The sequence below is a fragment of the Erpetoichthys calabaricus genome, chromosome 4 (genome assembly GCF_900747795.2).
Source record: "Erpetoichthys calabaricus chromosome 4, fErpCal1.3, whole genome shotgun sequence".
NCBI lineage: Eukaryota > Metazoa > Chordata > Cladistia > Polypteriformes > Polypteridae > Erpetoichthys > Erpetoichthys calabaricus.
The window spans coordinates 336,452,806-336,472,764 of NC_041397.2; the positions used below are offsets into that span (position 1 = coordinate 336,452,806).

Sequence of the window (19,959 nt, forward strand, 5' to 3'; positions counted from 1 at the left end):
TGTTAAACGTGTCTTGTCGGTGTGCTGACAGACCACAAAGAACTGTGTCACGTATTGTATACTCTTAGGACAGTCCCTTAGTTCCAAACATTTCTTACAGCTTTAAAAAATATTTCGTACAACAAAAGCAAGAATTAAGATTATCATTAGGAATTGTTCCAGCTCAGAATAATTTTTGTTTTAAGATCATTATTTATTTCTGGATGTTTTGAGCATCAGGGATTCTCCCAATATGATAGTTTTTGTTAAATTTGGTCTTTGGCAGGATGTTGTTATTGTTACGTTCTTGTTTCCATTGTTATAAATGGAGGTTATGAATCCAGCACAGGTTTTTCAACTACAACAACGTGAAGTGATTTGGCTTTGGCACAGTTTTGATGTTTATTTCTACCCACTGATCCGTATTGACTACATATACAGTATATCTTGGTGTTTTTTTGCCTACTTTGTAATTTCCTTGTTATTGACTTTTGCTTCATCTTAAGATCTTGCTGTCTTCCAGTCTCTATAATAAAATAAATCTGCCTCACTCTGATACAGACAGATCAGTAGTTTGTCACATTTTTCAAATTCTGTCATTTTCTCCCGTACCCTTGTATGTTCTTGTTTCAGTATTATTGCATTGTTACTAGTATTTAGTCGTTTTGCCCAGTCCCTTAACCTATAGCTATGTGTTTATGGCCTTCAAGTGTGAAACTCCATACAACTCTCCCTAATTCATAGGTCAAGTGTCCTTTCTTCAATTCAAAAACCCAAACAGCATTTATTGAACAATATATTAGTAAATAAGTGCATGTATTTTGCATATTATGAGATTAAAGAACATGAGATCTTTGAATTTGTGGACACTTTGACTTTGTTTTCTGTCGTACAGCTTTGGCCACCACTTATCGCAATTCTGTCATTGATTGTTTTTTATCTCCATTCTCCATGAAAACATGAGATTAAACTTTTTCTCAGTCATCACTATAAAACACATGGGGTAAGCATCATATAAAAATCTCATTTTTCAGTGGAGCTCTTGCTAAACTATTCATCCTGTAATTGAAAGAAACCCCTAGCAGAAATGTTCACAATCTTCATTATATCTTTTAGTCAGACAGTCAGAAGTTGAAATTGACTTTAGTCACATACAGCATGTCTCACCGACTTGAATGTCCTAACCCTTGATGAGTGTACCATGGAGACTCCACAGTCTGCTCTACAGTGATATCTTCATCAGGTGGCGCTTGGTCAAACCTCTCAGGATATTTAGGGACTCCTGCCAACCCAGTAATGAACTGTTAAAGATGCTGAAGTCAAGCAGACAACTCTGTAGTCAGAAAACTCAGCCTGAAAGATTCGGTAGGAGCGTCTACCCGTATGCCATCAGACTGTTAAATACTCAGCATTATTAGATTGTGGGATTGCTATTGTTGAATTTGATTTCAGAACTCTCCACCTTTAGGCAAAGCTACAGTGCAACTTCTAGAAGCCTGATAATGGCTGCCAACGAAGTGCTGTGAGGCAATGGAGGACACCAGAGAGTCAGAGCATGACAACAGGGCACCCTGAGCTTCAGCTGAATGGAAACTTCACATTTAATACAACAGATCTAAAATAACAGCAGCACTAAAACTGAATCAGGGTTAAAGATGAAGACTATGCACATGTTCTCATACATTCTCATTGTTATCAATGAAGTTCACCAATTTTAGTGTCCGTCCATCTTACAGGCCTATCCTGTGCTGACAACAAATACCTGCCATGTTTAGATGTCTTACTGGTCTGTTTGTGCTAGTAAAGTGCGTCATTCTGTGGATTCTGATTTTCTTAGAAACGTTGAGTATGACTTCACTGCTTAGATGTGAGCCCAGGCAAATGAAGCCCACCGCTTTTTGAGATGTTGTTCACCAGCAGGTGATCAGATTCTTTTGTTTTTTGTTAAATAGCATGTCACTAATGCATTTTGTTCTTCCAGTGTTCAGAGGAAGCCCACATGATATCCAGCTGGCTTTAGAGTTAATCAAATTATTCCGTGCTGTAAGTTGTAAATCAAGTGCATGCCCTGACTCCATTTTGATTTCTTCTGGTCTCCTCTCCTTACTTGGGCTGATGTGATCCTCATACCACAAGTCTGCTTCTAATCTGAACAAAGGCTGATAAGTGTGTGCCCTGCTTTGTTAAACATTCTAAAAAAGATCATAAAAGCATGGAATTCTCATGAGATCTGATAAAAGCCGAGGGTCTTATTGTCAGATCACAGGCCATTTTATTTTAATGTGTTTCTGTCACTTTAAGACTCAGGTGTGTCAGTGTTGGCAGGCTGCTGTTTAAAAACGAAAGAGAAATTAATCAGAGGAGGAACACTTTATACTACTCCTTTTATTTTATTACACGCCATCTTCTTCTTCTACAGACTTATAAGACATTAAGAACATGGAAGAGTGACATATTGGGCATGAAGTTCACAGACCCCTGATGAAGGACAAATCCTCGTGATGTGTGAGCTCTGAACGGGGAAAGTGGAGAGAAAACAAAGTGAAAGCAGTAAGTGGAGACATTATGGACGTTTATTACATTGCTGTTAAGTGATGTAAATGAATCTTTATTTTGTGAGTGATAAGAATTCTAATTTTCAGTAACGTGTAACTGGCTTGTGCTACACAAGTGTACCTTCAGCTCGTGCAGATTAAGTGTGTGTTTAGTGAAGGAGCCTTGAAAAGAGCAGGAGGTCTTCATATGAGATCAAGGTGCTGTCATGAATTAGCTTGTCCACTCTGAGTATTCACCAGTAAAAGTAACTGAAGTCAAGACCACCACAACAACCATTAATGAGCACTGATCAGGATTTTACAGACGTAGGTTAGCCTCAGCTCCAGCACAGATATCTTCAGCTCCTTTTATTCAAAAGGAAAAGAACTGAACATCTGCAGCACATTCCCAGTACTACACATTTAGGTGATGTGATTCAAAAGGTATTGTGAGATTTGATTGTGCCTTAAGGTGATAATCATAGTGATGAAGAGGGACACAGGAGTGCAGACGGTTTATGGTATCATCAGTGAGTGTCAGGGTGAAAGTAGAAATAAGTAGAGAACAGCTGGGCTGTCAAGTTCTTTTTCTTGGTTTGATTACTGGATCTGCTGGCTCAGCTGAGAGTCTTGTGTTTCATGAAATGGTGGGCGGTGAAGACACATCAGAAGTACACATGCGAGAAAGTTAAAAATGAATGAATTGGTTAATGAATTCCTGCACTTTAGTTGAGTATCAAGTGGCACTGTTAACATATTAAATATGTACATCACATATACACTAACATCCTGCGTAAAAGGAAAAAAAATGACATTAGATCAACAAAGATATGAGCTCGCTTACTGTTGGTCTCATTTCTGTGACCAAAGATTCCACTGGATTGGCTGAAAAGTGAATGTTAAATGAGAAATAGAAACCACTAAGAAGGAACACCAGTTTTTCCAGTCTGATGTGGCTGTGTGATCTGACGCTGTTGATGTCGAGTGTTGAAGGCCTGTCTGAGTTTATCATAAGAATAGCCGTGTAGAGAGGAGTTGTGTCCTCACTAAAGAAGAGGCAGCTGGGGCTCTGGAAACTCTAAATCAAGGAGAGAACACACAGAGTGTGACAGATATGAGAGGAGACCTTCAGTGAGAGGCCTTATTAAATTATGTAATGTGTCAGAACAAGTAACAGTTTCAGGATTGTCTCTTCTGGGGAAAATGAAATGTCTGTGACTGTTCAACAATTAAATGGTGACCAACCCAACGTAGATCTTTACAGTAAATGAACTGTTACTTGATTTTAGTCCTTCTGGCTCTCATTTTAAAAGATTTCATTTCTGTCTGGATTGGTTAAGATTTCAATACCATTTTGAATAACTGTATTGTGTCATTGTCATTGACTATTGGTGACATGTCTCTGGATGTCACAGTTCTTTTGTTGTAAAAAATTGGTGTCTAGCTTGAAAATGATACTTCTATAGATTGTAGAAATGCCTTTGATAAATATACTGTAGGAAGGGGAAATTTCCAAGTATTTAAGCACCATTTGTTTTTCAGTTTTTCATTTCACCTCACATTTTGTTTTTATCCCTATTTGGTTCTGCTGGCCTCAGTTCTTCATTTAAGAAATTTCCTTCTACATTCATAACGGCTTTGCTTTCTTCTTTTATCTCCTTGTCATCTCTCTAAAATGAATCTCATACTTTCTAGGACTCACCAGTTCATAAGGATAACAAAAGGAAAAGAGAACACAATTCATATTGGTGACCGCTGGGTGGGCCAGTCTGATGCTGTTGTCTTTAGTTGGGGGCTACAATAAGGCAAAGGTGGATGTGACAGACCACAGCTGTACCACCGATGTCTGCCAGTTTGACGACAGAGTGTCATTCCTGTGCCATTGTGGTAGAAATGATTAAAACCAAACTAGATAAGTGAGTTCACTGGGATGAGAGAGTGCGCTTATCGTAAAGATCAATAAGATAATAAATAGAAATAATAAAATAAAAGAGCTGAGAGTCGAGTTGAGAAGCTTCATGTCCACCAAAGTGCACAGGCAGTAAATCAAACTAAGAATGTCAGTTAATGCCCTTTGGGTTATTAACACGTAAACACAAATGATATAAATGGTGGTCTCTGCTCCTGTCATGTGAAGTGTAGATGACGCAGTTTGATCTGTGAGTTGTTTTACACAGCAGTCTGTCAGAGGAGCTGACTTCACAGGTACAATGAGCTCTTCTTTGTGTTCCAGCCATGAACCTTCAGATGCGATGGACTCTTCTTATCTTATTGTTTCTACACAACACAGATATCTCCTGGGCAGGTAGGCATGGCTGGTTATATTCTGTTCATTTTTGATTGTAATGAATATTTTGTTGCATTTATTCACTCAGTGGTGGCTCTGAGGCTTAGGATCTGTGCTGGTATCCAGAAGGTTGCTGGTTCTAATCCTCATCACTGCCAAAGGAGATCCTACTCTGCTGGGTCCTTGAGCAAGACCCTTAACCTTCAATTGCTCCAGGGGCACTCGATGTACAATGGCTGACCCTGCACTCTGACCCCAAGGGGTATGCAAAAAACTAACAAATTCGTAATACGAGAAATTGTATAAGACAAAATAAAGAACGAAAAAAAAAAAAAGTATCCTCCTAGCACTGTTCACAGATTTTTGTCTTTCTGTAGAAACATATTTATTCTGTGTTTTGTCAAATCAAAAAAGGAGAGTTAAATTGTATTTCTCTTTATAGCTTATAGTAGTTTAAATCTAGAAAAACAATTTCAGGACAATTTATTCTTCAAGAAGTCAGAAGGAAAAAATGAAGTCCACAGCAGTTATGAATTTAATGGTAGATGATACGGCAGCATTTATTGCATACATACACTAACGTGGTTTTCATTAACTTTTGTCATTTTTTCTAATTTACAAATCACATCCTGGTCCTCACTGCACTCTTGTGGTTTCCTTTCCAGACAGCTTCATCGTTGTCGGTCCTTCTAAGCCCGTCGTCACTTATGTCGGTGAAGATGTGGTCCTGTCAGCCTCCCTCTCACCAGCTCTTAATGCTGAGGTCTTTGAAGTCATGTGGGTTACAACGGACTTCTCCTCACCGGTGCTTTTATACCAGGATAAGAGAATCAAAAAACAAATTGAGAGAAGAAAAGCAATGGTCCTAGACAATCTGAAGTTTGGCAACGTATCTCTAATAATCACAAATGTCCGTGTTTCTGATGATGATCTCTACAAATGTTTTGTTTTCTCTGGAGAAGGAGAAGAATAGACTCAGGTCTCACTCACTGTTGAAAGTTAGTGTGCATTTGGGATTTACAGTTTAGGTTTCTACTTGTATTATGGGATGGCACAGTGAGTCCGTGGCTAGAGCTACTGCCTAATGAAGTTCATGTTCATTTCCCATGAGCGCTTGCTGTCAGTGTAGAGCTTGCACTTCCACCGCCCAATCAAGTTTGACTTTTTTGATTTTCCTCTCAAATAGAAAGACGTATGAATTGGGTTAAGTGGTGAAGTTAAAGTCGGCCAATATGAGTGACTGTGTTCCATGATGAGATGAGGAGGATATTAAAATTAATAATGAAACATTTTATTTATGTAGAATATTCCTCATTCTCAAAGCTCTTCACAGAAATACAGAAAGAAAATGGGGAATATATGATATTGGAAAAAAAAACACTAAATAAAGATAAATATACAGAAGGATATACAAAAGAGTGAAATAAAATAAAAGTTGATAAACCAGAATAAAATACAAAAATACCAAAAACTACAAGTAAAGCTTGGATAAACTAACATGTGATACAAATAACGTCATTTTGGGATAGTTCTACAGCCCCTGAAACTACATAAAGGAAACAGGGTGTATAACTATCCATCTATTATCCAACCCACTATATCCTAACTACAGGGTCATGGGGGTCTGCTGGAGCCAATCTCAGCCAACACAGCGCTGGAAACAAACCCCGGGCAGGGTGCCAGCCTACCACAGGGCACACACCAGGGACAATTTAGGATGGCCAGCGCACATAACCTGCAAGTCTTTGGACTGTGAGAGGAAATCCACGCAAACACGGGGAGAACATGCAAACTCCACAAAGGGAGGACCCGGGAAGTGAACCTCAGGTCTCCTAACTGCGAGGCAGCAGCGCTACCACTGCGCCACCATGCCACTGGTGTATAAGTAATGTGGCGAGCGGCTGGGGGCTCCTCCAGACCACAAGCCACCGCCCTGGTGGCTTTGGGGACCACGGGAAAGGAGTTTTGAAGCTCAACCCTATAGGGGCCCGTGGTCACTGCCAGGGGGTGCCTTGATGCCTGAAGAGTCCTGGCCCTCAGCACTTCCACCACACCCAGAAGTGTCGGCAGGCGCTCATTGGGAGGCACCTGGAGCACGTCCGGGTGGGTTTAAAAGGGGCCGCCTCCCTCCATTCGATGGCTGGAGTCGGGAGAGGAGAAGGGCAGAGCTCAGGAGGAGAGGAGTGGAGGTGGACCTGAAGGGAGGCAGTATGTAGAGGCCTGGACTTTGGGGGTGAGAGTAAATATGTCAATATGAATAAACGTGTGTTAGGTTTTTGAGGGGACTGGGTGGTCTCGTGGCCTGTACCCTGCAGTTTTTATTTTGTTCTCCAGCCGTCTGGAGTTTTTTTTTGTTTTTTCTGTCTTCCCTGGCCATCAGACCTTACTCTTATTCTATGTTAACTAATGTTGTATTATTTTAATTTCTACTTTTTCTTTTATTTTTATTTTCTTTATTATGTAAAGTACTTTGAGCTACCTTTTTTGTATTAAATGTGCTATATTAATAAATGTTGTTGTACCTACGGTGTCCGCCTGCCTGTGTCCGGGTCATATTCCACACTAAATATGGTACAACAAAACACATAAATAATAAACAGCAAAAGGTTCAAAACATAACATACATAAGAACAAAAACAATCAAATGGACACAATTATAATATTTAAAGAATCGCCAAAAGATCACAGATGACTAAACACCACCTAAAGCAGCGTTGAGACCCTGGCTAAAACGTGATGCTGGACACCATCAGGCAGACTTGAACAAATGGGACATCAAGTGGCAGAGCAGATGGGATTACAGGTCACTTAAGAATAATGAGCAGCTCCTGCCTCCCAGCACAGACAGCATACCAAAGAACTGGAGTCCAGAAATCAAAGACGCTGCTCTTCATGTTTGTGGGATTGTTGAGCTGAAAAACTCCACTGCTCTGGTCTGTCCCGTGTGGATTTTCATATTTTAATAGCTGGTCTCTTTATTTACGAGTGTGAAGGAATGTCCTCATAGTCCCCAAATCTGACCCCTAACCTCAGTTGGCTCCATTCTTTATCAACCACCCCAAACATTTCAAACTGACACTCTGTCAAGTTTAATTAAATATTAGCAATAAATAAGACACAAGTCAAACACAATAAAATTGGAGCCTACACACCAAACACAGAATGTTTTCATTGTAATCAAATGATTTTATTTCAGCAGTTCATTCATAACCGTATGTCATGTCAGCTGATGTTAAAGTGTTTCTTCTTCTCTTCACTGATCTTCCACTCTTTTGTGTTTCATTAGTTTTAGGTGCTCAGCCCTCCATTTCTATGAGCTCCACTGAAGGCCAGAAGACCCGACTGGAGTGCAGCACTGAGAAGTGGAACCCCCAACCAGAAGTCACCTGGAGGGACATGAATGGGGCAGACGTGACGTCACAGTCCACAATAAAGTCAGAGCGGGACCACGAGGGTCTTCTGAGAGTGAGCAGCGTCCTCCTGGTGAAGGAGGAGTACAACGTGTTCAGCTGTCTGATGAGAAGTAAAGCACCAAAGCCAGACTGGCCATCTGAACTCAACATCTACAGTACGTCATTAATAGTGTGGTATTAGCAGCATGTCATTTGGTCAATGCTCCATTTTTACACAGAATTTTACAGAAAAGTTTACAAATTTTACAAATTTGTAGATCAAACTAAAAAGCTAGGCTTCCATTTAATGAAATTGTGGAAAATTTGGAAAATACTTTAGATAAAAAATCTGTAGTAAAACACATTTTAATTATGGTGAGCATTTGGAATTATGCTGGTGAAGAACAACCACTAAAGTGTCTTTCCTGTCATAAGACCCATTTTCCTTTTAGTATTGTGACTCACCTAACATGTTTTATAATAAAGTCATGTTATTATTATACAAATGGTAGAACAAGTAAACAGTGCAGACCCCTTTGATTTATCTCTGGTTGGGGACATGCTGCCCGAGGGTCTGTTACAATGTGATGGAGAGGGTGACACACAGTGACAGGACAGAGTCTTCTAATCATGGCTTTGTAGTTGTGACCCTCAATCCTGAGCCCTGACTCCCTGTGTGACCCTAAGTGAGTCACTCCACATTCTACTTCTCAGAAACATGAACCATAACATTGACAAACAGGCTTAATCCATTTCATTGTAGTGGGCGATGGAGCCAACCCCAGCAGCACTGGGCGCAGGGCCCACTCACACACACACAGGGCTAATTCAGAATGGACACTTAACACAACAGGCATGTCTTGGGGTTGTAGGAGGCTCCTCTTAAATGTGTGCTTTCAAAATTCAACTTACTAATCAATTTTGTGTTAAATGATGTGCCATATACAAGAAAAAGGAAAAGATCCATAAGTGGAAATGAAATATGGATAAGAGATGGAAAAGTCAAGAGATGGAACAGTGTCAGGTACAGCTGGCTAGCAGTGTGACAGAAAATTCAACTGTGACTCAGTCTAGGAATGGACCCCTAAATCTGTGCCCATGATTCAAAGAAATGAAAAGTAAACATGCAGATTAAAAGACTTAAGAGACAAACACTGGTGGAGAATAACACTGAGTGGACATTAATGGAGGTGAGATACAGGATAGGAAAGGAGTCCCACTTGATGGATTCTTCTGTGTTTTCCTCACCTGAACCTCATTCCTGTCTCACAGACTCACACGTCTTCCCCTCATTTTGCAGGTTTCTCCCCAGGGGTCTCTGGCTGGTTGGTGGCTTTCTGCATCTTGTTGTTTCTTTGCTTAGCAGTGACTCCCCTGCTGGTCATTCAATGGAGAAGAATGAGAGGTGAGGACAGAAGATCTCACATCGACATCAGAACAGAGTGACTGCTGATAAAAACTGTAAAGTTATTCATAAATAATTCATCTTTATATTCTTTATTGTCTTCCCTAGAAACAAACACCAGATATGATTCAATAGGTGAGTACAATTCTAAATTTGCTGTTCTCTAATTTAGTCTCAGTTTGATTTCAGTTACTTTGTGGCTTTTATTGTCATCGGTGAATCCTGAGATGTGTCAGTCAGTTTGTATTTTGATCACACAATTCACAGTTAGCGGCTGTAGGAGTCCACATTGGAAATCCACTCTGACAATGGAAGGACATGCAGACTGTCCACAGGAGACATCATACCAGGAGCTGAACTGGAGTTTGAGTTCTGTGGGCTGACAAACCTAACGTCACGTGTGCGCTGAGTGACAAATGGCTCCTCCATTACACATTTAGTCCTCTCTCTAGTCGTGAGTCAGCACAGGGCCATAGATATGAGACACTTCTGCTCAAGGACTGGTCTGATGAGCTCAACTTGTGCTGATTTACCTCTTTCTACTTGGCCACTACTCATCTGTCTCCTGTGATGGTGAGGTGGCTTCTCAGGGTCTTCAGAGTCCATGCATATCTGAGCAGTTCAATTAGTGAAGGCCTTGGTGTGACTGAATAAACGTGAACTGGTCAGGAAATTCTCAAACGGGAGATCAGGCCGGCCAGCCTGAATGTGAAGAGGAGACGATTTGAAAATGGTCAGCATTGAGCCAATGTGGCCCACCACGTTAAGTGAAGTCTTCTTTGTCTCCTTTGTGTCGGTGCTTCATGTGTGAATAGGGAAGGAAACCAAAAACAATAAAAAATAAACAGATTTAAAAATTTATTTTATGATTTTGAATACAAAATTCATTTATTCACCTGTTTTCGAATTCCAATTTATGGTAGCAGAGAGCAGACTCACGACAGTAGAAATTCATTTTTGGGGTGCCAGTCTGTGTCTGGACTCACTCACACACACACACAACCACACACGCACACACACACACACACACACACACACACACACACACACACACACACACGCACACACACACACAGTAATACTCTTAACATATTTACTGTTCATCTTTAAAATGGACAGTGGAAAAAAAACATGTTGACATCAGAGAAGCATGCAGGCTCAACCCACACACTGACGGGGCTGGGCAGCAGTGCCAACCTCTGTGCCACCATGTTCACTTAATAATAGTAATAATAATACATTTTATTTGTAATATTGAGCCATCAGAATGGAGAGAGTGTGAGGGAATGGAGGGTCTGACGAGGTGACAGATGTGACGAGAGGCTGTTCCATGGACGGCATTGTGTTTTAGGCTTTGTGTTCATGAGCAGAGAGCCAGTGCAGTGATGCCAGTACAGGGGTGATGTGATGGTCCAGTGATGTGTGGGTACGAGTCTAAGCCGCACAGTTTTGCAAACACTGGAGCTTCCAAAGAGAATTTGCTGGTAGATCAAAGAGACAAACATTACAGTAATCTAAACAATGAAAGGCCTTAGATGAAGACGTGAATAATCTTTTCAGATGCACTTAGTGACAGAAGTCTTTGGGGTCTTACAATCCTGTGCAGATGAAAGAAGTACATTTTGGTAATGTTTTTAATGTGTGCCTCAAATGTGAACTCACTGTCAGAAATAACTCCAAGGTAACAGACATTAGTGGTAGGTGATACCAGAATTCTATCAACAGATAAACTAAAATGAATTATTTTTTTGTACAGTGGAAGGAAGATTTATTAAAGGAGCCTCAATGTTGGAACAGTTTAATTGATGCAGATTGTTTTGCAGCTATAACATTGTTTCATGGAGAAAAGTGGTGAGGAGAGTAGAGGTGGAAGTACATGAAGGTTTTACTCCAAAATGGATTTGAGTGTCATCTGCATAACAATGATACACATAACAACCATCATTTCCCATAACAGTAACATATTTATAATGTGTGGTGTGATTATGGTGTGATCTTCATGTAGACTAAGAAAAGTGCAAAGTTTGTCACCAGAAAAGTCTTTACTTGTGAAAATGTCACTTGTCAAACTCAGAAGCAGACATATTGCTGTATATTTTATGCCCCAGAGCTCTGAACACCAGATACAACCTCCGCAGACACCAACCCGGGAGAAGATCATGTTGTTTTATTACATGACAACACCTCAAAATGCGTACTTCCAACAATACACCAAATAAGCAATGTGTTGTCTCCTGCTGCTTCTCCTTAGTGAGGGTCGTCCTCTTTCTCCTGACTCTGACTCTCCGAGTGAAGGGAGATGTTTGTTTATGTTGGATCCAGGAGTACTTCTGGTGTCATGACATTGCATTCTGGAAAAACTTCTGGGCCATATAGAAGTTGCATAAAACAGGCAGGTTCTTCTCCTGAAGTGGCCTATGGTGGCACACATAAACCCGGTGAGGGTTGACCTTCCGAATTACAAGTCCTAGGAAACCATGTGGGTGTTAAAACAGGGAATGAGCCAGAGGAACACTGTCATCTCTTGTACTGGAGGCCATATTGTCCTTGATATAATATTTCATCCAGTCCATCTCTTAAATCTCCACCCCATCCAGACAAGAACCAAAAGCCATCCTGGCCAGTTTGCACATCCTTTCATTACAGCCTCCTTGCTGGGCAAATGATCAGCCTTCATAACAACTGTAATGCTGCTCCATGCTTTATGACATTTACCATAGATACATACAGTGCATCCGGAAAGTATTCCCAGCGCGTCATCACTTTTTCCACATTTTGTTATGTTACAGCCTTATTCCAAAATGGATTACATTCATTTTTTTCCTCAGAATTCTACACACAACACCCCATAATGACAACGTGAAAAAAGTTTACTTGAAGTTCTTGCACATTTATTAAAAATAAAAAAACTGAGCAATCCCATGTCCATAAGTATTCACAGCCTTTGCTCAATACTTTGTCGATGTACCTTTGGCAGCAATTCCAGCCTCAAGTCTTGTTGAATATGATGCCACAAGCTTGGCACACCTATCCTTGGCCAGTTTCGCCCATTCCTCTTTGCAGCACCTCTCAAGCTCCATCAGGTTGAATGGGAAGCGTCGGTGCACAGCCATTTTAAGATCTCTCCAGAGATGTTCAATCGGATTCAAGTCTGAGCTCTGGCTGGGCCACTCAGGGACATTCACAGAGTTGTCCTGAAGCCACTCCTTTGATATCTTGGCTGTGTGCTTAGGGTCGTTGTCCTGCTGAAAGATGAACCGCCGCCCCAGTCTGAGGTCAAGAGCACTCTGGAGCAGGTTTTCATCCAGGATGTCTCTGTACATTGCTGCAGTCATCTTTCCCTTTATCCTGATTAGTCTCCCAGTCCCTGCCACTGAAAAACATCCCCACAGCATGATGCTGCCACCACCATGCTTCACTGTAGGGATGGTGCCTGGTTTCCTCCAAACAAGACGCCTGGCATTCAAACCAAAGAGTTCAATCTTTGTCTCATCAGACCAGAGAATTTTCTTTCTCATGGTCTGAGAGTCCTTCAGGTGCCTCTTGGCAAACTCCAGGCAGGCTGCCATGTGCCTTTTACTAAGGAGTGGCTTCCGTCTGGCCACTGTACCATACAGGCCTGATTGGTGGATTGCTGCAGAGATGGTTGTCCTTCTGGAAGGTTCTTCTCTCTCCACAGAGGACCTCTGGAGCTCTGACAGAGTGACCATTGGGTTCTTGGTCACCTCCCTGAATAAGGCCCTTCTCCCCTGATCGCTCAGTTCAGATGGCCGGCCAGCTCTAGGAAGAGTCCTGGTGGTTTCGAACTTCTTCCACTTACGGATGATGGAAGCCACTGTGCTCATTGGGACCTTCAAAGCAGCAGAAATTTTTCTGTAACCTTCCCCAGATTTGTGCCTCGAGACAATCTTGTCTCGGAGGTCTACAGACAATTCCTTTGACTTCATACTTGGTTTGTGCTCTGACATGAACTGTCAACTGTGGGACCTTCTATAGACAGGTGTGTGCCTTTCCAAATCATGTCAGTCAACTGAATTTACCACAGGTGGACTCCAATGAAGCTGCAGAAACATCTCAAGGATGATCAGGGGAAACAGGATGCACCTCAGCTCAATTGTGAGCTTCATGGCAAAGGCTGTGAATACTTATGTACATGTGCTTTCTCAGTTGTTTTATTTTTAATAAATTTGCAAAAATCTCAAGTAAACTTTTTCACGTTGTCATTATGGGGTGTTGTGTGTAGAATTCTGAGGAAAAAAATGAATTTAATCCATTTTGGAATAAGGCTGTAACATAAGAAAATGTGGAAAAAGTGATGAAGCGCTGTGAATACTTTCCGGATGCACTGTATATAAATATTCACCTGAGGCATTCCTGTTGGCAGGTCAAGACACAAATGGAGAGACTGGTGTTGTCAGTCCCACGTTTCCTCTGTAGGTGGCACACAGGATGGACAGGCATTCCAGCAAGGAGTTGGGAAGATCCCTTACTCAGACTGGAGGCCCCGAGTGAACAGATAGGCATCCCGGCCAAAATATTTCACCCAGTCAAGGCTTCCCTAATGAATGGATGGATATCACAGCCAAAGAGGATGATTTCTTACCCGGGCTTGAAGCCCCATACAAATTGACCCAACTGGGCATATGCTTAACACCTTTTCTGGTTGGGATAAAAGAGGACAGGGAAGAACTGTCTCTGAGGGGTGTTTATTACACATTTGGGAACGAGCACGGGATGCTGGGAGTTGTAATCCAGCAGCACAGCCCTGCTAGGGTCCATGGATGCCGCAAGAGGGTGCTGCAGGGAGATGCACTGCCTGTTATATTGGATTTCCGTATGACCCGGAAGTACTTCCAACAAGTGACAGCCCTGGCACTGGAAGTATTCCCGGGTCCTCAATAAATGGGGCCGCACTCTCTTGTCCAGGCAGGTTAGAGCTGCGAGGAAGATGAGCAACACTCAACTGGAGGAGGTCTGTGTGGTGAAAGGAGAAAAGTGATTGTGGAGAGATAACGGGAACTTTTGTGATTATACTGAGGTATTGTGGGTAATAAATCAACCTTTGTTTGAACCCGGGACTGTATTATGTTCCCACTTGCCCCCTGGTTCTTTCACACCTCTCTGATGTTCACTTTGTTCTTCTCTTTTTGTCCACAGTTGGATTCCTTCCTATTTGGTTCCTGCACAAGGAAATTGGTAAAAAAAAAAAAAAGATTTCTTTCACTTTGTATTAAAGAACAAAATAAAAACTGTGAAAGATTTAAATGGAGTGCGAAAGTTTAGAAAGGCAATCCAAGGGATACGATAAGGACATGAAAAACTGGTGCTAAGAATGACACATTCAAGCCAAGAGGTTTTATTAAGAGAGAGCACAAAGTCTAAGGATGCTTTCCTGATAATATTATTATGAATATGATTTGTATTGGATTCCATGTCTGAGAGTGAATCAGTATTTGATAATAACTGTTTGAATGTTATTAGCTTACACACACACACACTGTCCTCCTCTCACCCTGAGGTGCCCACTGTGCTGTCCTCTCCTATCTTATTTACGCCCACTCAGTAAGGTGCCACCTTGTGTTTTCTTCTCATCTTCTTCTTTTATTTTAGTTCACTCTTCTTATCTTTGGTCCATCTATCAGATTAATGCAGTTTGAGGGTCCTGGGGCTCAGACCCTACCTCAGTAGTACTGGACACAACACAAGAGTCCTCCTTATCCTTTGTTTGCTGTTGTTTTTATTCTAAAGCTCCGTCTGTTCCACTCAGTCTGATTATTAAACATTTGGATTTCTGTCCCCACATTTGGATTCACCACATTGGTGGTTTTAACTGTAAACCCCTAAGAGTGAACAGGACCCCGTGAAGTGGGCATCACATGTCACCTGATAGAGGTTCAGTCCTCCACTGTCACTCTGGTCTCTCAGTTCACACAGCAGTTTGTTTCTGGTCACTGACACTCAGACAGTTGGCATTGAGAAATCATTTGAACTGACAATGAAGAAGACAAATAGCAAGGCCATAAGGAGGAGACAAACTGGTGAAGACGAGGGTCTGTCCACCTAATAAGTAAACAGAAAACAAAGGCACACGAAGTAAACAGATGCATAAACAGGACCACCTGATATCAACTGACCATCCAGTTTGTGACGAGCGAGCAGGTCATATGAACTTGACGCTCAGAAATGCCAACAGGAGATGTGCCCCTAGCTGGCACCACAGTTACAATGACTGGCACATGTCTTATTGTATTACAGTCACACTAATTTACACCTGCAGCGTTCATTTCTCTGGTCACCAGAACACGGTCAGACGTCTCACTGCTAGGACCTCCACTCCTAACACACATCAATAATTCTGTTCCTTCTTCATCAGACGTCACGCAGATTCAAAGCCAAAGGCCAGTAGGCTGTTAATTCTGCAAATCCATTTTCAGTCTGTGCTTGGCACTTCAGCTATTGTCATGTCCATTGTTCTGCTGTCTATTATAAGGGGTCTTTATGAAGGACATTTGAAATGTAAAGATATTCTAAGATGTCAGAAGAGGAAAATGAAAGTAAATGAAAGTTGTGAGTGAGAACTGAAGAGATGATGTTTTAAGTTGACCCATCTGATTATCCACTCAGTAACGCAGCTCTCTTCTTCTGCAGAAAAGTCACAACGCGTCATGAATGCAGGTACAATATTTGAACTGGGGGTCTCTGGGGGTCTCTCAAGTCTCACTCTTTATTGGACTCATTAAGTTTATTTATTTATTTATTATTTTACAGAATGGAGGAGAATATGCAGCTCAGCAGGTACGGTTGATAAGCCAGTCGTGACCTTAGGATGAAGTTCTCATTTTCTGTGTCTTAGTCTTTGTGTCTTCATGTTAAACGTGTCACCTTCATGACCATGAGAAGCAGCACCTTGTGAGCTCTGTGACTGTCTCCCAGGTCTGAGTTAATGGCTGAGGTCCCTCTGTGTGGGTGACATGGTGACACAGTGGTAGCGCTGCTGTCTCACAGTAAGGACACTGGGGTTCACATCCTGGGGGCTCCTTGTGTGAAGTTTGCATGTTCTGCCTGTGACTGTGTGGGTCTCCTCCGTGTGCTCCAAAGACATGCAGGTTAGGTGGTCTGGTGCCGCTCAGTTAGCCCTGATGTGTGTCTGAGTGTTTGCCCGCTGATGGACTGGCGTCCCGTCCATGGATTGTTCCTGCCTTGTCCTGATGCCTGCTGTGCTCCTTGACTCTGCCCTGGATAAGCAGGTTATGACAATGGATGGCTGCTTGTTCTGTGTGTTTAAAGGCAGATGAGCTGCTAGTTAAGGAACAGGAAGACCTCAGCCTCTACTGCCCCTGGTGGTCTCTTTGAATATCGCTAGTTATCGTATTCCTATGAAGTTCCCTAAATAATCCTCTGTCATTAATAGTTGGATTCTCCTTGGCAGGCGGACATTACTTTATTTTGTGTTCCAAGAACATCAGACAAGTCAGTAAAGACAGAACTAAAGACCGGACCCTCCTCGTGCAGACAGAACTCCTCAGATGTCTTCCTCGGTACAAAGGACACTCGTTTGTCTTGTAGACTTTATTCTCAGAAGGTCATTTTGATTCGGTGGTCTCGTACCGATTAGCACTGCGTGTCATTGTCACTAATCCTGCTACTTAAAGACTCCATGATGTCCCTTCTGTCACTTAGGACCCTCTTGTGTTTCAGTGCAGACCCTTTCTCAGGCCCACCATGAATTTGCTACATTTCCAGCATGTCGATGTTGAAGTATCTGTGAGATGACAACACTGAGGACACACTTGAGGTTTTCACTCACAACGTTTGCACTTTTTAAAGTAAACTGAGTGCTGCTGAGTCCTCACAAGGCCCGCTGTCCATTCTCAGACCCCTCAGTGTCCAGTGCTGTCCCCTCTTTAGTGCCACTTTGTGTTTTGTCCTGCTCTCCTGTCCTTTGTTGTCACCTTGTATGTCCTCTCGTCCCCCCTCTCCTTATTAAAGCCCCCCTCACCTGTACTGACCGGTCACATGGTGTCCCTGCTGACTGATGACTTGTGACACTTGTGTATTTGACTTCATTCTCATCACTGACAGGCAGCCATCTTGTGTTGTTAGAGTCAGTGTCATAAATTCAGTGCCCCCCGTTGTCACTTCTGACAAGGAACTGAGAAACATAAAATGGGGGGTCTGCTAAATAAAAGGCCACAAACGCAGTGTAAGGACGAGAAAAGTGACAGAATGACTGACAGAGCAGAGCAGAGCAGAGCAAAATGAATCAAAGTGGACAGGAATGACAGGAACAGGAGGACAACAGGCCAGGGGGGACATGAGACCCTCAGGTTAGTGACGACAAGTCTGAGAGCTGCTGGTGAGTCTGTGAACGAGTGCCAGGCCTCACTGGTGGTCTTCTTGTTTGTGTCTTTAACAAATCCTCGCTGTGTGATTCGTCTTTTATTAAAATGTCGCTGTTCTTGTGCTGTTGAGGTCACAGCGTGGTGATCAGGCTCTTTAGGGTTAAATGAAGATAAAATGGCAGACAGGCGAGTGGAGGAGGTCAGAGGTCACAGGGGGGGCCGAGCAGTGACACAAAGAGACACACGAGGGGCTTGGTGGGCTTTGGTTTGTAAAAATAAAAACTCAAAGGTGAGAAGTGAACACGAGCTGTTTGACGTCTTTGTCTTTTTAATGTTCAGGTCCTTCAAGGAGTGTAAATGTGTTGTTGTCTTCCTCAAGTCCCCTGATTTCCTGACGTCTTCCTCTTTTCTTCTTTCTTCTCCTCAGCTGATGTCACTTTTGACCCTGAGACTGCACATCCAGAGCTCATTGTGTCTGAAGACGGGAAAGAAGTGAGAGACACAGACACACGACAGAGAGTGACGGACAATCCAAAGAGGTTTGACCCCTGTGCTATAGTCCTGGCCAGAGAAGGATTCACGTCAGGGAGACACTACTGGGAGGTGGAGGTCGGGGGGAAGACTGCGTGGATTTTAGGAGTCGCCAGAGAGTCGGTCAACAGGAAGGGGAAGATTACAGTGAGCCCATATGATGGATACTGGACTGTGTGGCTGAGGAACGAGAACGAGTACAAGGCTCTCGATGACAGTTCTGTCATTCTACCCCTGAGAGTGAAGCCCCAGACAGTGGGGGTCTTTCTGGACTATGATGAAGGTCAGGTCTCCTTTTACAATGCCCAGTCCTGCTCTCACCTGTACACCTTCACAGACTCCTTCACTGAGCCCCTCTCTCCGTACTTCAGTCCTTATCTTAATGACGGTGGTAAAAACTCGGCCCCTCTGGTCATCTGCCCCCTGCGCACACACTGACCCCTCAGTATTAATGTCGTCTGTCCATCTCTGTGTCAGGTCAGAGCAGCACAAAGCCCATGGAGACTTTCTTTAACATCAGACCACCCAACTCAAAGCCCCTCTGAGGTGTCCTGCTGTTTGCTGCTCATCTGATTTTCATTTTCAGGATTTCTGTGTTTAATGAGACATCAGGACTGAACACTTGGGATTTTTAAATGGCGTCGGATCAAAGCGTCGGCTCCATAATCAAATGTGAATCTTTATAATTTGATCTGAGGGTCTGAGAATGAACAGAAATCCTGAGTGTGCGTCTTTAATTTGACATTCAAAGAGGAATTCAACAAAGATAGTTGTGTTCTCCACAGCACTGGATTGGTTTTCTTCAGTCTTTGTGTGACATCACTTGCTGGTGGTCAGTCCTGATGACCCTGAGGTGCCCACTTTGTGACATTGAAAGACTGAGAGGACATGAAGAGTGTGAGCTGAGTAGAAGAAATCCGAGACCCTGAATATCGAGACCACCATCCATTTTGTAACTCGCTTATCTAATTCAGGGTCACAGGGGGCTGTCAATGTGGGGGGCAACACGGATAAGAACCAACCTACGACACCAAGGCTGGACCACCAATCACTGTGTTACTACGAGACCACCAGTCAGACAAACATGAATTCCTATCTAGCGTTATATACTTCTATTGTTAAATGTGGACTGAAATACACAACACTGTAAGTCTGTGAGAAGTTCATCAACACTGAGATGAGTTTGTGATGAAATGAAATAAAACAGAAATGAAAATAAAGAAAGGCAGGAATTACAAAAAGAAATCATCGACATCAGTGAGGTGTCCTCTGTGATAAAATGGCTTCTCGTGAACTTCTCTGAGGGTCCACCTCACAGTCCTGAAACTCGATGTCATTTCAGTGACACACACAGGTGGTCTGCTGCAGTGCTGGAGTCGGAGTGTGTTACAGAAATGAGAAGAATAAGTTTTTTTCATGAACAGAGTGCTAGACGTGATGAAAAGAACTGAAGAAACAGAATTAGAAAATGGACGACTTCACAGAAATC

At 42.5% G+C, this 19,959-nt stretch overlaps 2 protein-coding genes across 4 annotated transcripts in view; both read left to right on the forward strand.

Moving 5' to 3' along the window:
* LOC114644987 (erythroid membrane-associated protein-like) overlaps window positions 1-19,010 on the forward strand; it is a 49,191-nt gene extending 30,181 nt beyond the window's left edge. Inside the window, exons 1-9 of one of the 3 annotated variants that reach the window (XM_051926443.1) lie at window positions 2,299-2,529; window positions 4,747-4,818; window positions 8,087-8,368; window positions 9,493-9,597; window positions 9,706-9,732; window positions 14,755-14,793; window positions 16,246-16,272; window positions 16,366-16,392; window positions 18,367-19,010. In XM_051926443.1, the coding sequence (XP_051782403.1) occupies window positions 4,749-4,818; window positions 8,087-8,368; window positions 9,493-9,597; window positions 9,706-9,732; window positions 14,755-14,793; window positions 16,246-16,272; window positions 16,366-16,392; window positions 18,367-18,908 (1,119 nt within the window). In that variant the 5' untranslated portion in view covers window positions 2,299-2,529; window positions 4,747-4,748 and the 3' untranslated portion in view covers window positions 18,909-19,010. Of the gene's footprint in view, window positions 1-2,298; window positions 2,530-4,746; window positions 4,819-8,086; window positions 8,369-9,492; window positions 9,598-9,705; window positions 9,733-14,754; window positions 14,794-16,245; window positions 16,273-16,365; window positions 16,393-18,366 lie in introns of those variants that run through there. The other 2 variants (XM_051926444.1, XM_051926442.1) reach the window with 2 other exon arrangements.
* LOC114641399 (butyrophilin subfamily 1 member A1-like) overlaps window positions 1-19,098 on the forward strand; it is a 228,293-nt gene extending 209,195 nt beyond the window's left edge. The window contains exon 12 of the mRNA XM_051926434.1: window positions 19,017-19,098. The gene's annotated coding sequence lies outside the window, so the exon portion shown is untranslated. The remainder of the gene's footprint in view (window positions 1-19,016) is intronic.
* Window positions 19,099-19,959: the final 861 nt, after the last annotated feature.